This window comes from Haliaeetus albicilla, chromosome 8 (assembly GCF_947461875.1).
Source record: "Haliaeetus albicilla chromosome 8, bHalAlb1.1, whole genome shotgun sequence".
NCBI lineage: Eukaryota > Metazoa > Chordata > Aves > Accipitriformes > Accipitridae > Haliaeetus > Haliaeetus albicilla.
Genome location: NC_091490.1, coordinates 376,606 through 399,848, shown reverse-complemented (window position 1 = coordinate 399,848; position 23,243 = coordinate 376,606). Strand labels below are relative to the sequence as shown.

General features: G+C 41.5%; 1 protein-coding gene across 4 annotated transcripts in view; it reads right to left on the bottom strand.

The window, feature by feature from the left end:
* Positions 1-23,243, bottom strand: part of ERICH3 (glutamate rich 3) — a 48,099-nt gene that overhangs the window by 4,380 nt on the left and 20,476 nt on the right. For 3 of the 4 annotated variants that reach the window (XM_069788384.1, XM_069788383.1, XM_069788381.1), the window contains exons 8-14: positions 22,693-22,911; positions 21,844-22,024; positions 20,176-20,362; positions 17,341-17,639; positions 14,617-14,838; positions 6,739-7,242; positions 1,062-1,208 (exon numbers count right to left, since the gene is read on the bottom strand). In XM_069788384.1, coding sequence (XP_069644485.1) covers positions 1,062-1,208; positions 6,739-7,242; positions 14,617-14,838; positions 17,341-17,639; positions 20,176-20,362; positions 21,844-22,024; positions 22,693-22,911 — 1,759 coding nt within the window. The remainder of the gene's footprint in view (positions 1-1,061; positions 1,209-6,738; positions 7,243-14,616; positions 14,839-17,340; positions 17,640-20,175; positions 20,363-21,843; positions 22,025-22,692; positions 22,912-23,243) is intronic. The other variant, XM_069788382.1, reaches the window with a different exon arrangement.

The window sequence follows — 23,243 nt, the reverse complement described above, 5'->3', positions numbered from 1 at the left end:
TACTGGACTTCGAAATTAAATGTTACAGACAGTTGTTTGTGGTCAGCTGATAAGACCAAGGCAGAAGCAATCTCATCTGAGAAAGACTTACTGAGAAAAAGACAATTACTGGAACACCAGAGACAAGAAGGAACCTCCAGCCTCCTGTATACACCTTCTGAATGAAAGACAACAAACCTTAAAAGACTATGTTCTTAGACTACATAGAAGAAGATCAAAAGGCTCCCAGGTGACCAGAAAAAAACTTAGAAGACCCTGGATTAATGTGCCAAAGCATAAGACAGTGCACAACTAGCAATTTAAAAACAATATATATAACCTGTTCCTGCCAGCTGTTAGACTCTTAGAGGATGGAAGAAGGAAATGTAAGAGCAACAGTGCAGACTGAAGTCAGTTTTTTCTTCTCTTTTCAGACTCATTGCTACTGTGGAGTAGAATCTTAACGTTACTTTCACTGTGGGTCATTGCTGCAGCAGGATAGCTGGCTTTAATACCCCCTGGATAATATGCAAGCCTCTTCTGTCAGGCACATCAAGTCTCCAGCAATAAACTGCTAGGGTTGCAAGGACCAGAAACATTATTGGAGGGTACAAAGATCAAACTGAAATTTCCTCATTGCCAATTATGCCAACTGCTAACAGGGAGATGAGTTTGGGAGACAAACTGGGTACAGCATGGAGATCAAGTCTGCAGTTCAGCTCCGCTCCTAGTCTGCCAGACCCATCCTGCCTGTCTGGACAATGCATTTCCCAATGCCCCGCACTACCTGGAAGCAAAGGGAAATTCACTAGATTCCTGCTTTCCACAGCTATTTTCTTGGCGGGCAGCCTGGATGGCCTGGATTCTTTACCTAGGACCATTACAACTGCCAAAAAAAGCATTAATTATACATGACTACAGAAGCCAGCTACTCATCACCCAATTTTATAGAAGTTAGGAAAGAAAAGAGCACATGGGGAGTTTGATAGCCTAGAAAGGAAAGGGAAAGGGCAAACACTTCTATAAAAAGACTTCAGATGAAAAAGATTTAATCCATGTCCCTGATCGACAGCCAATCTCACCTTCATTGGCATCATGCTCTGTACTTGTAATGTTCTCTTCTTCCTCATCTGCACAGGAATCACTAGGTTCAGGTTCAGAATTCACATGATGATCATTTCCAATTGCCTTTGCTATTTCCTCCTGGACTGGTTTGCAATCTTCAGAAACTATCACAAAGTTACAAAAGAGGAAGCAAGAAAGAGAAACCATTACAAAGCAAAAGGGGAGTAGAAGTCATCCAGCCATCTCAGCTTGGTTTAAAATTTGAAATGTTAGGGCAGACCCGATTGGAGCCATGTAAATCTTCACCAGCAATAATTTTTTTGAAGTAGATTAAAACCAAATGGAGACAACCATTAAAAACCTAAGGGAAAATTCATGCAGCAGCATCTACTGAACCATAGAGTGGCAATCTTCCACATCATCTTCACAAAACAGTAAGACTGCTTTTGTCAGGCAGTCAGGCGGTGTGGGGCTGTCAACATACAAGCAACAACATTGTTGTATAGACAGAAAATTGTTATTGTTCTATAAATACTTAAAAAAAAATAATTCTATGTTAAGCTCCCAGCTACAGTTCTGATGATTCCTCAATTCCCCAAACTAACATAAGTGACTGAAGACCTATGCTTATGTATAAATAAGTGGGGAAGTATTTTCTGCTCTGTAAATGCAATGATTGTGATGCTTCATAGTCAAGTCATACATCTGACATTATTGTTAAGATTGTGCTATTTGTTCCATTTTTGCTCTATGACTTGCCGGATGATTACATGAATGGCTTTCAAGCTAGTAATACTAAACAACTTCTTTATGAGCAGTATTCCAGCTATATACACAGCCCAATCCCTTCAGCATCTCCTCTGAAAGCTCTTCCCTCCAGCAACCCAGGCTTCTCCCTTCAAGTTCCATGAGTTTTCTATATCTTTCCTTTTCTGTTGCAGTTATTGCCTTAGTCTTTTACACAAAGAGCTTGCTAGTTTGCCAGTGGTATGGATTGACAGCATAAAGTCGAATCTCGCACTTGGTTTTACCGCCCAATGGCCTCTTTTGCCAGTATAGTGTGTCCATTAGGAACCACAGACTTCCAGGTATGCCTCTGAAACAGCTGTCTGCTTTTGCTTGTGTTGTGACTGTTAGTGTGAGACTTGATTAATAATTCCTGTTGCTGCTGGGATGGTGCCAGCGGTCATATGTTTCAGACTGTTCCTCTGCAGCTTGGAACAATCAAGCCTTTGACTGAAGGGGAGTAACTCTGTCAATTGCTTGTATTCAATACTTATGTCAAGCGTAACTTTCAGATCATAAAGGAGACAATCACATTTCTAGATTTTACTGCTGTATGTGACATGAAGCAGTACACTGGTCAGCTTCATCTGTGCAGTGGAAGTGCTACAGAGACACTTGTTCCAAGTTTCAGTTTCTAGACATCTACAGACAATTTCTACATCAAGGCTCAGTGAGAACACAGACACCTTTAAATATCTTCACCAATGATCTTCCCAGAATCAGCCTATGGCATTTTATTTAGACGAAGTATTTTGTTTGAGAGTAGAGGAACAGGGTTTCGGCCAGCGAGAAAAAAAGATCTGAATCCTGACTTGGCCTTCTATTACAAAAATACAGAGACTGAAACCAATTGCCACAACAAACCACTCAACATGTTTCTAGCTAAATCATGACTCACAGCCTAGATAAAGAGGTGTTACATGGTCTGATATCTTGACTTTCAAGCAACACCTTACTTCAATTTCTCTGAAAATGAAAATAAGGAGCCATGAGTAAAAAGCTAATGTTTCCACACTAAGGAACTGGCTGACTTTGGGCCACCCTGCAGTACGGCATATAATAAAGGTGCCTAAAATTTGGGGCTTCATAAAGAATGGACAGGACAGAAGCAGTCAACCTGCTGTGACAGGAGCCTGAGGGGCTGGCAGCATCAGCAGATTCAAAAACACACTAGACAAAGTCATGGACATCAGATCCATAAACGAGTACAAAAGGACTAGGCAGGCATTTTTTTCTAACAGCTATTATACAACAGATTGGAGTGCAGGAGAGCTACAAAATGAGTGAAATTCAGAAAACTGAGCCTTTTGTGTTCGTGAACAGCATCTTCTCTTGCCATTGGGAGATGCAGGCTACTGCGAGAGGTGTGCCTCTGGGCTGATCTGCTGGGCACTTCTGAAGTTACTAAGAGCTGTGCTAGAAGAAAATCAGTTGCATAAACATAAGCACAATAAGGCTGACTGACCTGGCCACTGGTCTCATCCAAATTGCCCACTTAACCCATAGAAATACTGTCTTGCCTCAAAGCGTTTGTACAGGTCTATGGATCGCTGTCACTCCTGGGCAGCATGTATTGAAATCACGTGTACTTGCAAGTGGCAGAATGTTCCCTCCAGCAATTTATTACAAAAAATAGCTAACAATTCTTATGAGACTGATTTTTTTTTTTATACATGTAGCTGGGTGTATGGGATTTAATCTGCTTGCTGCTTCAGAGTCAGTCAGGGCACTGAAAGGTCCAGGAGTGGGAGAGGCGTTGTTCCCGCTGCCTTGCAGTGAGAAGACTTAACACTGTCTTCTCTGCCACAACCTTGCACTCTTCCCAAATCCCTGCCTCTCTCTTGCAAATGCACGCCCTGTGCTCTCTCACCTTTTTCCTAGGAGGTGTTTATTTTCTACACTGTCGATTCTGTCTTTCTACTCACCCTTGCATATGGTATTTTTCTTCTTTATTTCACTTTTGTTTTTATTTTTTCTTATTCTTCCTCCTGTGGTTCTCCTACTTTATGCTTACACCCATCCTTCCTATCCCATCAGTACCCTGCACTCACACAGCTCTGAATAGAAATGTGAGAAAATTTTTAAAAGACCATTTCAGTCTACAGTACTACAAAAGGCACTTACTCAGCATGAATGCCTTTTTGCCTATACCATAGGTCCTAAAGGGCAGCGATGGCTTCACTCCTTGCTGTCACACTTCACCTGGGTGAAGCACTAAGATCTGCTCTGCAAGGAACCATGAAAGTTGAGCAGGGAAGGTCCCAGGAGAGCATTTGTAAGGTTCCTTGTGGGACCCAAGATCCTGGCAAAGGTCTCCGCGCAATAGCACACAACCTGCTTGAATCATTCTGACATTTCAGCTCTGCAGAGAAGACAAGAAGCTTTCTGCTCCAGGACATCCCTTGGCTGCCTCACGCAGAGGTACGGGCAGCACTTTCTTTGACTTGCTGAAATACAAAGTGCTTTGCTAGGTATGGTGCGTATTTTACTTTGACCTGATTATAGGCCTGAAGTCTGACTAGCTGGCAGTTCCCATTCTTTGCAGTTTACTGCCTGCGTAACATTTGACAAAAGGGAATTGACAGTCTATCAAAACACAGAGCCCAGGGAAGGATGACAAATACTGCTCACAATAATTCTCTCTCTTGGGATCAGCAATATCTCCTTGCTGCAAAGAATACAGCAAGATCAGAAAACACGCAGCAGGAGCCCATCCCAGGTATTTCCACACTTCTGACAGATCCTGTCACGCCACCGGTTGTGATTTGCCCAGACTCAGCCTGTGACTGAACAACCCCACAAGAGCATTTTGCACCTTTTGCTTTCTTCAGCATATACAATTCTCTCTGATAAATTAGCTCTGCACTGTTAATGACAGCACTGGTTAGGAGAAACCCTGTCACGAGCAGAGCATGATGGGTCTCATTGGGGCAAAACCAAAATGGTGCCATGTCAGTCTCATCTAAACACAGGCTGGGCGGCTCATGAGAATGACCAGTCCTACAGAGAAGTTCATGTGAAGAAATCAGGGAGGCCCAAGAATGGACCGAGAACCAATTCTGCAGTCACAGTAAGGGACTGAGCTCTTCCAGCCCTCTGGGTGTCTCTGGAGGCTTTTAGTCCTCAGCCTTTTGGAGGACTGGAGTAGTGGGAGTTGTAATCATCTGGCATTTAAGGCTATAGATGTCCTCGAATTTTTTAATTAGAATCTTTACCATGGCAGCAACTGTGCTAAATGCCTAGAAGAAGCTAAGATTCCCATGTGACCTTTGTTACCCTACAATATTTCTTTAGCATGCTCATTATATCTCAAAAAAGTTGCCTACACACAGATTCTTGGCAATTTATTTGCTGCAAAATTTACCTAAACAACGCCCATGCAGACAGGGGGAAATCTGTATGCAATTTAGTGAGTTGTTTCGTGTCCCTCATTGATCTGCACTGTCCCTGAATCTCAGGTAATCTCCTGGCAGCAGAGATGATGCAGGACTTGACTAAGAAGTAAAGGCTGTTAGCTCCGTAACATTCGGACAATCTACCTATATTTGATAGAGGATCTCTGTTCAAGCCTAGAGCCATGAAACCATATGTGCTGAATGTAAGCACACAGGAATTTATGCTAATAAGGAACAATGCTATTGTTTTAGGCTAACTCAGTATCAGATTACTAGCTTGACACATTCGATTGATCTTTTCTTGGTTTTGTATTACAGCGTAATATTCTGTCCTCTAGGTTTTTAAAGTTCTTTCTTCTTCAGTAGTCCTTACTCAACTCATCTAAGCCTAGTGGTGAAGGTGCTTAAATTGAAGTTTCTTTCACACAAGTGAAGAGAGGGGTTCCAGAAGCAAACATCTTTGAAGACTTGAGCATTATTCAATTAATAGTATGTTGCTGTCTTTACCATCTCAATTCTGAATGCATAACAAAGCAAAAGCAATGCACAAGACAGTCAAAGTAACCCAGCAGCAACAGATTTGCAAAGCATTAAGCACCAGCATTCAAATTGTTTATTCCATGCACAGCTATCTTAGACAGATGCACTGCAGTGAACAGAAAGCAACAGAAGCAGAACCAAAAACTTCTGTTAAAATAAAGGAAAAGCATTCTACATTCCACTGCAAATCCAGCATACAGAAAGACAATTGGAAATTCCATCTACCATAGCTTGTGGCTCTCCTTTATGTCAACGCCAGTGCAGACAACTATTCTTTTATACCGACTGATTTAACAGCATCCAAGATATTTCCCTCATGACCTGGATGACATTGCAAAGCAAGGGCTTACATTTGTCCCCACTCCCCAGATACAATAATGCAAAGCCTTGCTCACGTGGCCAACCTTTTATTAATTGCCCATTATCCATAAAGGTAAGATTGAAACTGCAAGATGCCCATTTTATCAACAGTAAAAATGAGGTGTCACACAACTACCTGATTTGCTCCTTGCCAACAAATCCATGACAGAGTGAAGCAACACAACCATCGATCAACTGACATAGTTTTGATCTTCATCTGCTGCACCATGATTCACATGGTAATTTTTGGTGTTCTTTTTGAACATAGTATGTCAACACTATAAAACAGAGTCCCCCAGTGCGGCATACGGATTCTCCTATAGGTAATAAATCATGTTTGGATTTTATAATAATTGCATGATATGTGAAACCCAACTACTGGAGTAAAAAAGAATAGCCAAAGCCTTACACTGGAAACACTAGAAAAGAAACAATAAACCAAGGTTACATTCTGGGTGGTTATTTATCTCACAGGAGTACAGACTATACTAGTAGCTTGAAAACAGTCCACCAACTGCATTCTCCATGCTGCACCATGACATAGTATAAAGGCAAATACAGCAACACTCACATGCACTACTCACTCACAGTTGTGCAGAGGGATTGTACTCACCACCTTCTTCATCATCCTGAGGAGACTCTTCATTGCTATCCTCCGCTTCTGTCATACTGCTTTTCAAAGGCACTAGAAGACTTTCCTCCCCATCATCCCTCCTGGTACTTGCATTCTTCTCCCCGTCTTCCCCTATGTTACTTTCTACTGACCCAGCCTGTTTGAGGTCCCCATTAACTGCAGGACTTTGATACTGTATTGCCATTGTATTTTCATGAAAAACTCCAGTATCTTCCCTTGCTGTTAGATCTTCTCGTTTTGCCTTTTCTGCTTCATCTATTCCTTCCTTTTCCAGTGCAAAAGCTTCCGGATTTTCCTTCATTCTGAGCAGTTTATTCTCCCCATTCTCGTTTCCATATTGTGCATGTGCTGTGTTATCAGATGCCCTTTGGATATTATACTCCTCTTTGCCCTTGACATCATCTTTCATCATTTCACCATGAGAGTCATCTTCACTGCTATACTGAGTACTGACGGATGAGAGAGAGTGTGCAGGCTTCCTATCTAGAAATAGCAAACATAATTTTGGTTTAGTATTTCTCCCTAAAACATCTGCATTCATCGTCCACTAGTTCCCTTTGCTATGCACAAAGGGACAGATGCTCATCTGGTATCATTCTCTGAATTACACCACCTAAGGATATCATGACAAAATCCCAATAAGTGTAATAGAGGAACATTGCCCAGGTGTATCAAAGTGTTAAAATCAAAGCCATTTAACATGCTTTTTTTTCTGACAATGGAAATGAACCAGATTAGCTCCATCAACCGCACAGAAACACACCTCCAAAAGCACCTCTAAATATGACTCTGACAGGTTTTTAAATAGTTTTCTTGAGCTCCATTTGATAAAAGATTTCAGCCATGGCAACAGCCCTTTAGTGCACTCCTGTTAGCTCAGTGAATATGATAAAGATCTCCAAAATCATGTGTAAACCATTCAAGTTGAACTGGAGATGAAGTTCACTGTCTCCTCTAAAGAAACATACAGGGACCATTATATGAAATTCATAAACGAAAAATTTGAGGGGAAAAAAAAAAGCAATAATTCTTCACCTAATATTTAGCTGAATGGCAGAGCTTAATGCTACACAGCATTGCTGGTGTCCAAAGTTCACATGGGTTCAAGAAAAGATTAGTCAATCTCAAGGAAGAAAAATCCAGTTAGGCCTAATAAGTAAAAGCGACCACTCTTGGCACAAGCTAATTACAGGGGTGGGAAGACACAGTGGGGAAGCACCACAGTATTCTTGCCCTTTTCTTATATTCTTCCTAGGCATCCGCTGCTGGCCAAAGGCCAGAAGTAGAATTTGGACCCACGGTCTGTCCCTGAACAGCTATTCTCAGAGCCACAGGAGCCAATCTGTGCCACCTTATTTCTTCCTGCAGCCACAATCTTCCAGCAGCTTCTACAATTCTTCTTCCTCTGTGGATCTGAGGAAGGCTCATTGCAATTTTTTGTAATATTTTAAATTATCCTTTTCATCTGCAATGTATTACAAAAACTTTGCAGGACTGCTTTTAAAAAAACCTCAAATATGGAAGCTAAAACTTCCCTAAAATATGTCAACTACTCCCATTAATTTTAAAACAAGAACAAAGAAGGTGTGTTTGAATGGAAACTGCAATTCTAAATTAATGGACTGCCTTGTATAGATGCCAGACTACCGATTCAAGAAAACTCCTCAATTTTCCTTAAAAGTAGCAAAGGAAAAGGAACAGCGTGCAACTCCACGCTTTAGTGGTGGTGCAAGGAAGCTGCCTACATCTCTGGGGAAGTTATTGAGGCATACGCTCATTCTGTCATCTTCGCAGGGACTGGCAGCAAGGATAATGAGTGGTACCAAATGTGAGGTGGACGTCCATCTTCTAGGATCTCTACTGCAATGGATTTCAGGCACAAATTACCGGAGAGGCACCACCTGGTAATGACTCTCAGTCACTTCCAGTCTTCACTGGATTTGCACCTGTGTTCTAACAGTAGGTATGTTTAGAATCCCAGAAAACAGCATCGCTCCTAAAGACACTTACAAGAATATAAACAAGAAAGTTCAGAGAACTCCAATATGCAGATTACATATTGTACTATGGGAATTGTCAGTGATTCTTTCCAATTTATTCACAGGCTTGTGGTCCACAAGGATTTGAATGCCAAGGTCTCTCTTACATGCTCTTTATTTATGTCTGATTCATAATATTGGATGCAAAAGTAACATCTTTGGCACCTCAGTTATCTGGATATTATTCTAAAACTCCATGTGCTGGCTGAACTGACCCAAGGGGCCTTATGAATTCAAACACACTTGAACAAGTGTAATGATATACTGAACTAAGATGAGACAAAATCCGTCCACAGCATGTACTCATAAAAATCCAGATCCCATTACTATTAGCATGTTATTTCTACTATAGCAGCACTCATAGGCTAGAAGTGGATTAGTGTACTGGTTACTGAAACACAAAAACATAGTGTCTATGCCCAAAAGCTTATCCAGAATCTTGGTCTACCAACACTAACACACATGCTTAACTTAAAGTAAGTGAGTTCTTCAAAAAAATTATAGGTCCAAAGCTCAGCAAATGAATTCAAGGCACAGTAAATGTACAGAGCACATAGAATTTCAGGTCACAATGAGATGAAAGTTGAAGCTAGCAACAATTAAAATTAAATTACACAGAAACATGTGGTGTGGATAATCTGCAGGTGGTCACAGGTTTATGTTTGCCTCTAGGTGCCTGACAGAAAGGAAGTTTGCACTACCAGTGACCAGCACTCCCCTGCAAGGTAGGGACAGTCTGTACAAAAGAAATTTCATACACTACAAAAATTCATCTACACTTCAAAAATTCACCTAACAACAAAAAGAAGAAAAAAATAACAAGGCTGGAAGCGGGACTTCCCTAAATGTTCTAGCTGAACACGTTCTGCTGGCCAGCTAGCTGCACATGTACATACCACAGAGGAGCTGAGTGATTTCACGGGGCTGAGCAGCCATGGACATTAACAGCATCCACAGGTGTTCAGTAACTTTGTAAATAACATCCCTTACTTATGTGCCAAAAGACAAATTCAAGAGCTGAACTGTAAGTAACAGATCTAAAATCCAACACAGCTCTGCCATCCTCTGAAAGCCAAGAGAAAATGAGTTACTATCGCTAGCATGATGCCCCAGTAACACTTCCCACAAAGGCCCATTTGACCAGATCAAACTATTAAATGTCCATGTTGACTGACTCCAGGAGACATGTGAATAACAGATTCACAATTTTAACCTTGACATCTCTAACTGCAGAGATCAAGTCACGGGGTGTTTGTATAACTGTGGGGTTGACAACTCACGCTCAGCTGTAAGCCTTGCCAGTCCAGAAGGCAACAGTTTTAAAGTAAGGGGAAGTGGGGCATACCTTAGGGCTAAGAGACGCAATAGCGAAGTAACTCCCCAAACAGTTTTCATGTGCCCAACATTATTTAATGAAGATGAGAGCTAGAAACAGTATGTATAGATGGCAGTAGGGCTACTTCGAATGTACACTACAAGTGCATCTACTCTACCAAAGAGAGAAGGACCAAGGTTTGATTTGCTGCCATCTGTTACAACTCCAGGATCACACACCCACGTGCTGCCTCAGCAGGCAACGAAGCTCACGTTAGCTCCCAGCCCTCGGCACGCACAGCGTTAGACACTGGAGGATCTTGCCTGCACGCTGCAAGGGGGCCTCAACCTCGATTCCGTCAGACAGAAAAGTGCATTGAGGACATCAGCAGCGCATTTTTGTGTGCTGTGCATGGCTCCATGAGCAGATGCAAAACAATTCTGCACCTAAAATGAACTCAACTTGTGGACTAAATTGCTAATGTAGTAACACCCTATTTATGCTATCCCTGTCACCAATACCGGACTTTGCAAGGTGCACTATGGAGCATCGAACTTTACACCTCAGCAGGGCCTTGCATTCAATATTGAAAAATATATAGTCACAGAATTTCACACAAGTTAGGCACTCATGCGGAAGGGTGAAGAGGAAGAATTCCTTCTCTAACTGTGGCTTTCGCTCATGTGCCATCCATATGCCAGAATTGTAATCCAGCAGCATGTTCAGAAAACATGTTGTACAAAGAAATCTTAACAACCACAGTTTAAAGAATCCCACTCGGAGTACCACTCCTCCACCATTAGAAAATTCAAGGGGCTGAGGAAGGGAGTTCCTTTATAGACATTTAGATCCTGAGACAATATATTAATTTCTAGATCTCTCTGTCACAACTAGATACATCAGGGAAGCAGCAATTCAGGTAAGTGGAAAAGAGATGGATATTAAAGAGGTATACGGATTCAGTTATAGGAGAAAAACTACATAGGATTCAGGAAAATGATAGGCAGGGGATAAGCTGTCTTGGAGAATTTGTAAATGTAAACATAAAGAAGGGAAAAGAACTGCTTAAGAATGTGCAAAAAGGCATAACTAAAAACGATGAAGTTAAAATAAAGAAAAATCTTTTTAATAATGCATATCCAGAAAAATCTTCCGCAGTTGAGACCTATTAGGCACTTTAATAATCTCCTAAAAAATGGAACTAGGAGTTGCTACTAAAGTTGCTTGAAATATTTCCATGCATACTATTTTCAGAGTCTAAGGGTCCTTCATTAAAACAGAAAGCTCTCCTTGTCCTCAAAATTACCAATGAATTCTTATTTTTCATAAATTTATTTTACATCTCAGTTGGGAAAGCCCCACATCTTTTTGATTCCTTCTCTCCATCTCTTCTGTTCAGTGGTGGAAAAAAAAAAGTAGAAAGATTTCATTACAAAGGGGAAAATATCAAAAATTAACAAATAGGAAACAGGAATGAAAAATCACAGGCATTTTGTGTTCAATGTATCAACGCCTAGAGTGGTTAACAAAAACAATGCAAAAAAGTTATCATTTTCTTTAAAGGATTAAAACCAAACCTGGTTAAAACTAGATGAGGACTTCAATGCCATCAGGTAAACAGTAAATAGACATTTGGAAGATGACAAACCCTTCCTACAACAGATTTCCTATTCATACAGAAAGAAATGCCCTGCACTAGTTTGGGTTCCACTGTTTACTGTTTGTAAACCCATTCTGTGCAAGCACAAAGGAGTAGATACCAACTGGTTTCTGAATACTTCTACCACCCCGAGCGCAGAAATCTCTTTAAAAATTAATCACTACAGCCAGAACAAAAAGATCATCCCGACCTTCAAACTTAAACACAAAGTCCCTAGAAATTCAAAACTCCAGTGATCTGAAATGCCACCCAAAGCTAGCAGCAACGTTAAAACATCCTTATCTAATGTTGCAGTCTACCATTTACTAATGGCAAGTAAGGACTGCAGAACTGCTTCGGGCTTCCTGCCCCAAGAAGATAAATGTTGGAAGCACTGCCCCTCTTGTTGACAGTCATTTACACCTACAGGGAGCAGTCAAAAGAGCTCAGAGCACAGAACAGATGCATTCACAATATAACCAGTGATCACAGAAAAGGGTTTTCCACCGGTATTCCTAGCTCCAAATCCATGCCTCTTCCATTATTTATTGTACATATATATTTAGACTTCTAAAAGCCCCTTTAGGTCCCCTTCCAATATTTAGGTAACCACTCCTTACACTAAAATACCAAATGCCAAATTAGAATATTACCTGTCTCTTCCTCACATCCTCAGCAAACACAACAGGGATAATGAAGTAAAGCCAGGTTCTCTGCCTCCTTTCTCCAAAAGTCATGGTGAAAAGTTTAAGAAGTTAAAGCTCTTGTGGGCCAAAGGGAAAACTGATTCCAAGTCATGAGCTTCTCAAGGAACACCTTTGAAAACAGCTTCCCTCATTTCCACGGAGGCAATGCTGCTCAGCGCCGGACACTTATGGCCCACTGCTGATTGCCAAATGAGATGCAAGTAATAACTGATGAACGCCGTATTAGTGTGCTGATGTAAATAAAAGATAGAAGCAGCAAATCAGGCTGCTAAGAAAGAAGATTAAACCTGTCTTATTTAAAACCACAGAGAATGTAAATGATTTGAACGCATGTCCTGAGTTACTGCACTAAAGGAGAACAAAGCAAGACATGACAAATACAAATTGAAAAACTTTAGCCATGCCTGCCAGCTGATAGGTGAGGAACACCTGCCTAGATGACTAGCTATTATACACTATTTGTTGCTGATGTTACATGTCTGTATTTCAAGATTTGGTGGCTTCCCAACAGCCTTTTCCCCTCATCAGAAAAATTTATATTGAATTAGTGAGTTTTGGTGCATGCAGCATTATTACATCCCGGTATAAACAAAGGTGAATAACGGTTGCCCTTAGAAAAGGTCTTCATGTATGGGTAGCCATGAAAGGCCCTTACAGTTACCTGTTCCTTTCCACCTACACACATCTATGCATCCACACACTTTCAGTTGATCATCACATACTGCTAGAGCTTGAGAAGCAGCTGATTAAAGTCACAAAAAAGTTCGTAATGCCATACACTAACAAGCAGAAAAGAATGCTTAATTCTACTGATTATTCATGAATCACAAGCTATTTCTGATTATCATGAGAAAACAAAAATTAAGATTCTTTTTGATCACTGCAATGATTTTATAAGCAAGGATGTTTCAAACCTGGTTTGAGTTTCTGGTGGATTTTATACTTTCTATAAAAAGACTGGATCTTTCTTGCAGCTGCAACCTTTTCACAAGCAGCTGTATTACCTTTGCTTAATTCACCTAGAAATACAAATGTGAAAGTAATGTTTCCATTTAACTTGAGAAACAGTTTGCACATAGGACTGCCAAATGTAAGGAATATAAAGTAATTAATTTTAAAACAGCAGTAAATGGAGAAATCTTGGTACACTATGACAAGCAAGAGGCACGTAAGTCAGTTCAGGATCTAACAAAGCCATAGAGGAGAAATGTTAGAGAGAAATAAAACACTGCCACAGGGAAGAGGCAGTTCACTTCTGCCTTATTCACCATGTGGTGAAAGGAATTCTGTTGGTCATCTAATAAATGAGAAATTGCCTGCAAGTTTTCTGTGGGATTATTTATGAAGATACACAGCTTGGACTGCATGAAGGCCAACAGTTAATACACTAGATGTTAAAAGTGCTGATCCAAAAACATGAATGACAGAAAACACCACTTATTCTACAGAAATTTACTCCAGAACAGTTTAATCTTTCTGAATTAATAATAATAATGGCCTTGGACACTTCACTGCACAGTTTTATACCTATATTTGGATCAAGAATCACAGACTAACTTACTGTCTCCGACCCTTACTCATTCACAGCCAGACATGAACGAGGACCCTCACAAACTGCCTAAGCGCTGCAGGTAGAAGGGACAGCTGAACTGATGGCGTTTCCTCCCTGAGCCAGGACAGTGTCAGTGATGTACCAGAGGACAAAGCTGAGGTTCTGATTATTCAGGGCCATTAAAGATAGCACTTCTAAAATACAAGGTGGTATGTGAGGTTTCCTGGTGACTTCTCAGATAAAAGTGCATATCCTCAGCAGGTGTAAGCGGTCATAGCTTCTCAGATGTCAGTGACCACTGCCATGAAGTGCTGATCTGCCCAAGTATTTAGAGCTAATTTGCTGACTGGCTCCATCTCCATTTCTGCAACTAAATAGTTCAGCAAAGTCTGCTGTGAGCTGGCACACACTTACACTGCCAGTGGGTTTAGCTGTATTTCAGTGATGGATGGTAGAATTAGTAACAGATGAAGTAGCTATCTTTTACCAATTCAGTAGAAATTGCATAGTTTTTCCCTATGCAGACACAACATACGTACTGGACACGCAAAAAATGTAAAACACGCATCGAGTCAACTTCCGTAAGCCTCATGAAAAAAACTAACCTTGTTTATCATCCTCGGAGTCACTGTCAGAATATCCATCACTTTCATCTTTCTCACCGTCAGAGGCCTGCAGTGCCTTCGGTGATGAGGTTTTACTCTCCTTTTCATAGCCTAAATTATGTTTTTTATCATCTGAGGATGACTTTGACATTCCATTCATTTGATCACCAGTCTGTCCCTCTTCATGAACTTCTTCATCTGCTTCAAAATCTTCATCATACTCTAAAATAAAAGCATCATACCATGAGACAGGAAATGGAATTTCACAACTAATAAAAGTTCTTTTTAAGTAGACAGAGGTTAACTTCATTAATCTCCTTTTGCCTTTGCATTTGCTCAGTCTTTTTAAAGCCATGGGAGAATCTAAAACCACAGATAGGAATCATAAGAGCACATTATTATAAAAAAGCATCATGTTCTTCATAGACAGAGTAGCAAAAATGCCGTAAAGGTACTGAATGATGCATCAAGTATGATTAATACATTAAAAACAAAACAAACAAAATCATTAGTCACTGAAAGGACTAGAAAAATTAAGACCTGGGCAAACTCAAAAATAAAATGCAAGACAGTCTCTTATTACAGGAGAAAAACTTCTTGTGATGAAAAAAAATACAAGCAATAGAGAAAGCTGGAGAAAGGTAATATATTGTAGTGCAAAGTAAGATAAATGTGGATTGACATGGCTAATTAGCAAAGAAGTGGCTTACAAACTAAAGGAATTAATTAAATCCAGCCAAAGGGTGCTGCAGAGGTACATTCTGTTATTGCACTGTTCTAATATGCTCCTTCAGGTCCCAGGTGAAATCCTAGTACAAATGAAGCTTACGGCAGAATTACCATTTTTACATCAACGTGGTTGGGATTTCATCCCAGGCTACTAGCCTGACAAGTTGTAACATTTGATAGATAACTTTGCTCAGATCTATAGGTAAAGACTGTCTTCATGCATATGCATTAAAGAATCCTTCCCTTTCCAGCCAAGGCTGCACTATTTAAAATCCCAGGCACCAGCATGCACAGTGATGTCAGTGGTTGCCATTTAAAATTCTGTAATTCCACTGCTACCACTAGCTCACTGTGCATGCAGCAGAGGCAAAAAACCTAAACTGTGAAGGAGAGCTGTCACTGCTGACACACCAGCTGTCCCTCATGGCCATAATTTCTCACCTTTCAGATTTTATTGCTCACCTCTTTTTCTTTCCATCAGTACTTTTAAAGTACTGAAGTGACAGAATGCCAAGGACAGAAATGAAGCGTATCTGATGCACAACCAATTAGGCAAATAAACAATTACCCAGACAATGAGAATTAAGGGAATAAGGAGATGTATTTTCTGTATTAAAAACCAATTGAGATTCCAACTGCATTGTTGGAAGTGAGGCCTCCTTAGGTAACTGTCAGAAAGGTGCCCACCTCCTGAAGGAAAAAGGCTTGATTAATGACAAACACACATCCACAGGGACTAATGAGGAAGCTGAGCAGTAGCACTGCAGAATTATGAAAGTAAAAATAGAAATAGGAAGTAGGAATTAAAATCCCTCTCTAAACTTGACTTATTCTGAAGAAGACTTTATAATAAGGAGTGAGTAAAGGCACAGGCTGACCTCACCGCCTCTTCCCGTAGGGGCAGGCAGAGGTGTAAGCATCCTGATGGCAACAGGGACTGGCCTTAGGTGGCACTGGGGAAACGCCACATTCTGAGCACGCAGTTGGAGCTGCCACGCATCATTTTTATACCACAAATATTATATTTGCCTGCCACAAGAAACAGCCCTGAGCAAACTTTCAGCAAGGGCAGCCTGTCTCTGGTCTTTCTTTTTAAATCTCTGTCAACAGAAACAAGATTTAAAGCAAAAGGGGCAAGGTCAGCTAGCTACACCAGGCAATGGGAGCATTTGGTAATGGGAAAGGACAATAGCCCCAGTGGGGTTGGAGCAGAGAAGGCAAGAAAGGTGAGCTGGTAGACCTGGAGCAGAGGGAATGAACACTCAGACAAGCGAAAAAACTGGAGGTTTGGGCAGCTGTCGGGTAAGCAGTGCCTGGGGCAGAGTGGTGGAGAAGAGACTGGAAAGAGCCTTAGATGAACAAAGCATTGCACTCCCACTAGCAACAGACAGGAGAAAAGACCAAAATACTTCCGCTGGTGCTGAATCTTGCTGACATTTTGCTGCTTGCACCTTCCCTCCCCTTCTGCACCCAGCATTTGGCCTCCTCCCCTCCACAGTTCATCCCTCCCTCCCATCCATCTCGAATCAGGCAGCAGGAGGCTTTTCCACCTCCTGCCCCTATGTCCACCATCTTCTCTCCATTCACCTGATGCTGACCTCCTGTCTCCCTTAGGAGCTCACTGTCTCCCTACCCACACCCAGTCCCATTTCTTCCTTCTGCTCTACTTCTCCTCCACCTGCTGCCATTCTCCTTCGTCCTTCACTGTGCCCCACTTTCCTCCTGCCTTCCCACCTACCTCAGGCTCCTGTTTCAGCCTCTCAGACCTTTCTTACTCACTTACTTGGCTCTTGCAAAACCCTCTCATCCTGTTGCTTGGCTGAAAGGAGCCCCACTAATTTTATTGCCCAGTCACAGGCATCACCACATTTCTCACAGATGAGGTGTCCTAAGAGAGGATGCCCCAGATGAAGTGGGAGGCCCACAATCCCGTACCTTCTCCAGAATCATCCTCTCCCATTTTTCATCCCCTGCTTGTGTTATGGAATACTATACCATTTTTCCCGGTGTCTTCCTGACTATCTTCACTCTCACGATCAGATAGTTTTTTGCTTTCTTCTTTTCTGTATTCCTGTCCGGTCTCCACTTTGTCCTCAACAGCTTCCACACTTGCTTCGTGACCTGGTAAGATGACTAACACTGAATCTTTTCTTGGTTTCTGCTCAACACTGCTTTTACTTGGCTCACTGCGCACTCCATCTCCCCAGGAACCCACATGCTTTTCCTCATGGTCCTCCTCTATCTTTCTCTTGGGAGGGGATGGCTTTTTGTCCAGACCCATTGCAATAATGCACCTATAAAATAACAAGAATTGGAAAGTACCACGTTTTTCTTTCTGTGAACAATGGAAGGGCAGCAGACATAGCAAGCTATTCCGCTCATTATCAGCAGTGAAACCAGGTACCTATCTGCCTCTGCATTGCCACTCAGACAAGGTTACTGATAATGACTCACTTGGAGAAGCACCCTGAAATCCTCAAGAGCTCCACTAACACAGATGCAGTTCTTCCTTGAAGGAGAGTAACGCTGTCCACACTTAAAGGTGACAATTGAAGTATAAACAGATTAAAATAAAAATTATCATAAGTGCCCATTAATTTCAAGCTACACCAAGCATGATCTGTGAAGACTTAACCACTGAGAAAGGCAGACAAGCTCCAAGTCAGATGTGTGCTGCATCCAGATCCTGCTGTAACACACAGCAAAGTGATATCTCAAGTTTTGTGGGTAAGACTTTTTTTTTTTTTTTAATTTGTCTGTTGTGTCTAGTAACTGCAGGGTAAGAGGGAGATTGAAATTGAATTATTTTCAGTTTCTGTTTGTTTTTCCTACCTAACAGAAACCCAAACAGTTGGAAAACAAAGCATTTTGAATGACTTGTTGAGACTGCTCCTCTTGTGTAAAATGGAGTGACAGCCTCTCTATCTTGTGGTTAGGAGGCTCATATAAGAAACTAGAGTTCCTAATCCTGATTTAACATTAACCGCAGACATGAAAAGCCACCCTACACCACCCATGAGTGTCAGGACATTATGCTGTACGTAGTACGTTGATTCAAATCGGCAAGCACAGGATGAAACTGAAACTGGAACTTTCACTTTAGCTAATCACAAGTCTCTCTGGAAAACCATATTTTCTTTACAGACAACTATGTCTTAAAATCTTTTCCTCCCCCAAAACTGCTTTTTTTATGTAAGGCTTGATTGCAACTCCCCTCACATTCCAGCTGTTTACAAACTACTGTGAAATATCCTACGTCATTCAGTCTAGAAATCTTTCGATTTTGCAGGCATAAAATGTAAATGTGACAATTTCTGAAAACAGTCCTACCTTTTAATTACTTGTTCCTGGTATTTTTTCCAGGGACCTTTGAGATAATTGAAGCACTTCTACTGTACAGAAATGCTGGACCCAGGCCAGCAGAAAACTCTTGGTGCAAGGATCACAGCATTGTTGTAGAAATCACCGTGGCATCACCTCTTTGTGAACCAATAGCCTTAACCCAACAGGGAAAATCAACTGGGATCTCTACTGAGAATCAGAGTGGGTATTTAATCTGTGGATGTGGTGTCATACTCAAAGCGGAAAACAAATATGACTGCGTTTGACCTGAAGGAGATGTGAAAATAGTTGTCATTTATGGGGAGAATCTGGTTAATGGAAATGTTTTTTAGTCACCAGATAAGGTTGGCTGGACTGACAAGAGACAGGAAAACAGAGATATCACTAATAATAAGAGGGCAAGGGGGACAGAAATTGGGGATGACTCAGGAAGAAATTAACCAATATCTGGAGACTATAATAATTCAGAAAATGCACTTCAAATCTTTTTAGAAATCACACAAAAGCTGAGATTTGGGCATTTCCTAAACTCTATAGCCACTATATCCATTCTGAATTCAGAAGTTTTACACTACTTTAAACATACTAAGTAATACGTTTACATAAATCATGTTCAATGTTAGATTGGAGTAGGAAAAATATGGTACAAAAGTAGAATTTTCTTCCTTAGAATTTGGTCCTTCCTTATCTGAAAAAATAGAGCACAGCTCTGTGGAGGTTCTCTTCTTCCAACTGCTTGCCGCTCTTTTAAAAATTACTTAAGAAAAGAACATAAAGTTTTAAAATTATCCATGTGTGCAGAAGTTTACTTGTCTGGCATGACTTAACACTCACACAAAAGGAAAATTTTATTAAAACTAAAGCTTCTTGGCAAAACCACAGCTGTTGCTCACAACATTGACTTTTGCCCAAACCTGAGAATCTTCTGCATGGATTTGCTTTCTGAAGCATGGCTAACATTCAGTACTGTCTTATTCTGCAGCCAGGGGTATTACAGCAGAACCCCACCTTAGAGGCAGAGCTGTTTAAAAATAAATTATCTTATTCTCACAATCACAAAGAAAACTCTGAAAACTACAGTTAACCAAGCAGCATTCTTGATATTTATTTCACTATCACTTCCACCAGAAACATGCAAGTGGCATATGTATACCACCCCACTCCTATTCCTCCATACTCGACTGCTGAGGAAGTGCTGACTGCCTCCTGACAAGCTGACAGATCCAGGGCAAACATTGTCCATTGCTGTGCGTACGCCACAGAGTGACTGAAGAGGCAGCACAAAAGTAGCTGACTTTGATGGCATCCTTGGATGTGGGACCCTGAAGGATGAGCTCAGTTCTGCACATTTCAAGGGGTGCTGAGAAACAGACCGGGCTCTACAGAGCTGTGGGGTGCCGGAAAGATTGAAAAAGAGGAAACAAGGGATAAACTGTCTAATGACTGGGCTGCTAAATCCTTGTGAGCAACATGTATTCATCTCCATACCTGTAGCAAGGAGATGCTCCCTCCACATTGAGAAACCTGAAGTATCCATGTCTGCCTCCCAGCCTGGAACGCTTCTGATGTTTGTACTCACAGCAACAGCTCAACCTGTCCACTTGCATCCCATTCAGAAAAAAGGTGAGGCTGAATGGGAAACCACGGTGCCTCTTTGAGACAAACTGAAAGGTCTCTGTAATCACAAGAAAGGAAAGGGTTCAAAGAAGGTGGTTATGCTTTACTGTCAGCCTGTTGCAATTGTTGTATCTCCTCTGCATCACCACCAAAGCACCCAGCCCTCTGAGGTCAGGTACTTTGTTCTCGGCTGTATTAATTAGCTGGTAAAACTCTACCTCCTCCCCACACAACAGCCTTGTCTCTTCCTGACCCAGGAGTACCAAGCTGGACACCCCTGTGACAAGCTAACACATCGTCAGTTTGGCCGCTCCCTGCTACAGCAGAACAGAAACCAGAGCCTCCTGCCTCAAAAAAATTAACTCTGCCGCTTGCCTTGTAGGAGTGTACATGATGCACAGAAAGCTCAGGATTCCTGGTGTGCATCTACACGGTGCAGTACGGCAGTATGTCAGAGCTCCTGCAGTGTAATGCGCACGTTCCTCAGTGCAGCACCTCGCAGAGTGAGACCAGGCTCCAATCAGTACAGCTGCACTATTAGTGGTGCTGGGCCTGCACTAATACGGTCGTACTCAAGAACACTGAGCAGCTGAAAGATGCTGTTTCTGGAGCCATTTCAGACTACTCTGCAAGGGCACAGTTCGGTATCCAGGCCTTAAGGGCACTGAGGCTGCTACCCAGCTCCGTGCCGGGTGGGACTGGGTTGCGCTCCCTTCACCCACAAGTCACAGCATCCTTCCAAAGTAAACTGAGCACACACCAGCGGGGAGGAAGCCACGCTGCACTCCAGCGGGTTCCCTGGTAAGTGTGAATGGGGCTCCGGACAACAGGAGCACACACAAAGGACACCTTCTGCACAGCTGGGACACAGCTAACCAGATGTGCAGGCACACTGCGGTGCACCCGTAACCTCAGGGGTCAGGCTGAAGTGCAGGGATCTCTGCACCATCTTCCCATATCCAGTGAAAATGCAAATGCAAACCAGGGGGTTCTGTGAGCTGGAATGAGGGGTATAATCTGTGGAATAACTCCTCCTCGTAAGTGAAAATCTCCCAGCCATTCCCTCTTCCCAGTTTCCCAGAACACAATTCACCTTTTCCTGGTGTGATGGAATCGCACTCATGTAAAAGAGATGCGAATTGAGCCCCCACTACGTACTTTTCCTTCTGGAATAATAAGCAACATGCACTGATGTATTATACCAAGTCAGAAACAGATAACCCCTATTTAAGGACAGTTTACTGCTACAACTACTTTATTAACCATACATCTCTACACAAAATTAATCTAAGCTACACCATTTTGTTAAATCAGTTCTCTAAATTCATTCTACCATAATTTGCAAAATTGTAACCTCGCTTTCAATCATGAAACAGTAGATCCAGATTTAGTGGGGAGGCAGATGGTATAAAAATCCCTGAATGCACACGTATCTTGACTGAGTTCAGCTGAAATCATTTTGATACCACATTGACATTTTAGCCAATAAAAAAAGATGTTGCCAGAATCAATATGAACTCTTTGACTCTTTATCCTTACCTCCTTCCAGTAGCTTGCCTTTGTAGACACAAAGGTTTTCTCCTCCACAATGCTGCTGATAGACTTTGATTTCGTCTCTGTAATCAGCATCATCGTGAGATAAATGCACACTTTTTCCTAGGAAGACCATGGTAACAAACACATTGCTGCGTAACGAGGGCTTAGGGAATCCTCCAGAATTCTGCAGCAGGAAATACACAAAAAGTGCATTCAGCTTCCAACTCTTACAAAAGGTGAACACAAAGATCATGTACGTGCGGCATACACTTGAGGCTTCCAATCTTTTAAGATAGGCCTTGAGCTGCTTCAATTGGAAAGTGTTTTGTAATGTGCAGAATGGCAGGAAAATATTTCAGACTGAAAATCCATTGCATTGAACTGCCCAAAATTGGAGGGATGAGGTCTAATGACCCATATTGTCCCTCCCAATCCTGGGTTCCTACAATTTCCTTTACAGGAGTCAAAACTGGCTGGAGATACAGTGTAACAGATCAAGTTTCCATACACTAAAGGCATTTCATATATCCCTCTGAAGTTCTGGTACTAGATATAGTCAGAGATAGGATCAGATTGGCTAAGATGGAAGGCTTTAAGTAAGAGTGCTATGTTTTTTTTGTTCAAGCACCTTTTTTCCCCCCAACTGATGAAAAACACCAAATGTTTTAGTTTACTATATAGAGAGATGGGTGGCAGTTATATATTTTAATAGTTGTAAATTTTCTTTCTTTTAAAAATTCAGTGAATCTTTATGCAAACTAGGTATACACATCTTTCAGCATTAGGCAAATACACCAATGAGGAAGGTAACATACCTATACATAAACAGAGAAGTACACAGAGATAACTTACCTTTGTTAAAAGTTGCTCTACGTCATTTGGTGCAGTGGTGGGATGATACCGCCTGCCTCTGTGCACCCCATTTCTCACCGCAGTTATGCTCTTGTCTCCTTTTTGCAGGGGGGGAGGTGGCACTGGTATCACATAATTGTTAATGACGGGGAGCTGATATGGGGATGTACCAGTCACATATTCCATTGAATTCATAAGTCTTAACCCACTCTTCTCCCCCTGCAAAAACATTTTAACCAGGTTAAATAGGTTATGCAAAAATAGCTACCAAGCATACTGAACTAACCATGGTTTCACTGCTCTTTACATTTAGCAACACACATACTTCTAGAACAATTCCTTAACTTGGTGCTTGCAATTTTGTTCATGAAAACATTTCTGTGCTAAAACCGTTTCTTTTAATTTGCAAAGCAACGGGCAGATTCCTTGGAAATGTCACCCTCATAGATTATACAACATTGTAAACCATGTACTACTTGTAACCACGCAGGGTTCTGATCACAAGCAGACAGAATATTGCACAACCCCACAGCACTGCTGCGTTCTCTCAG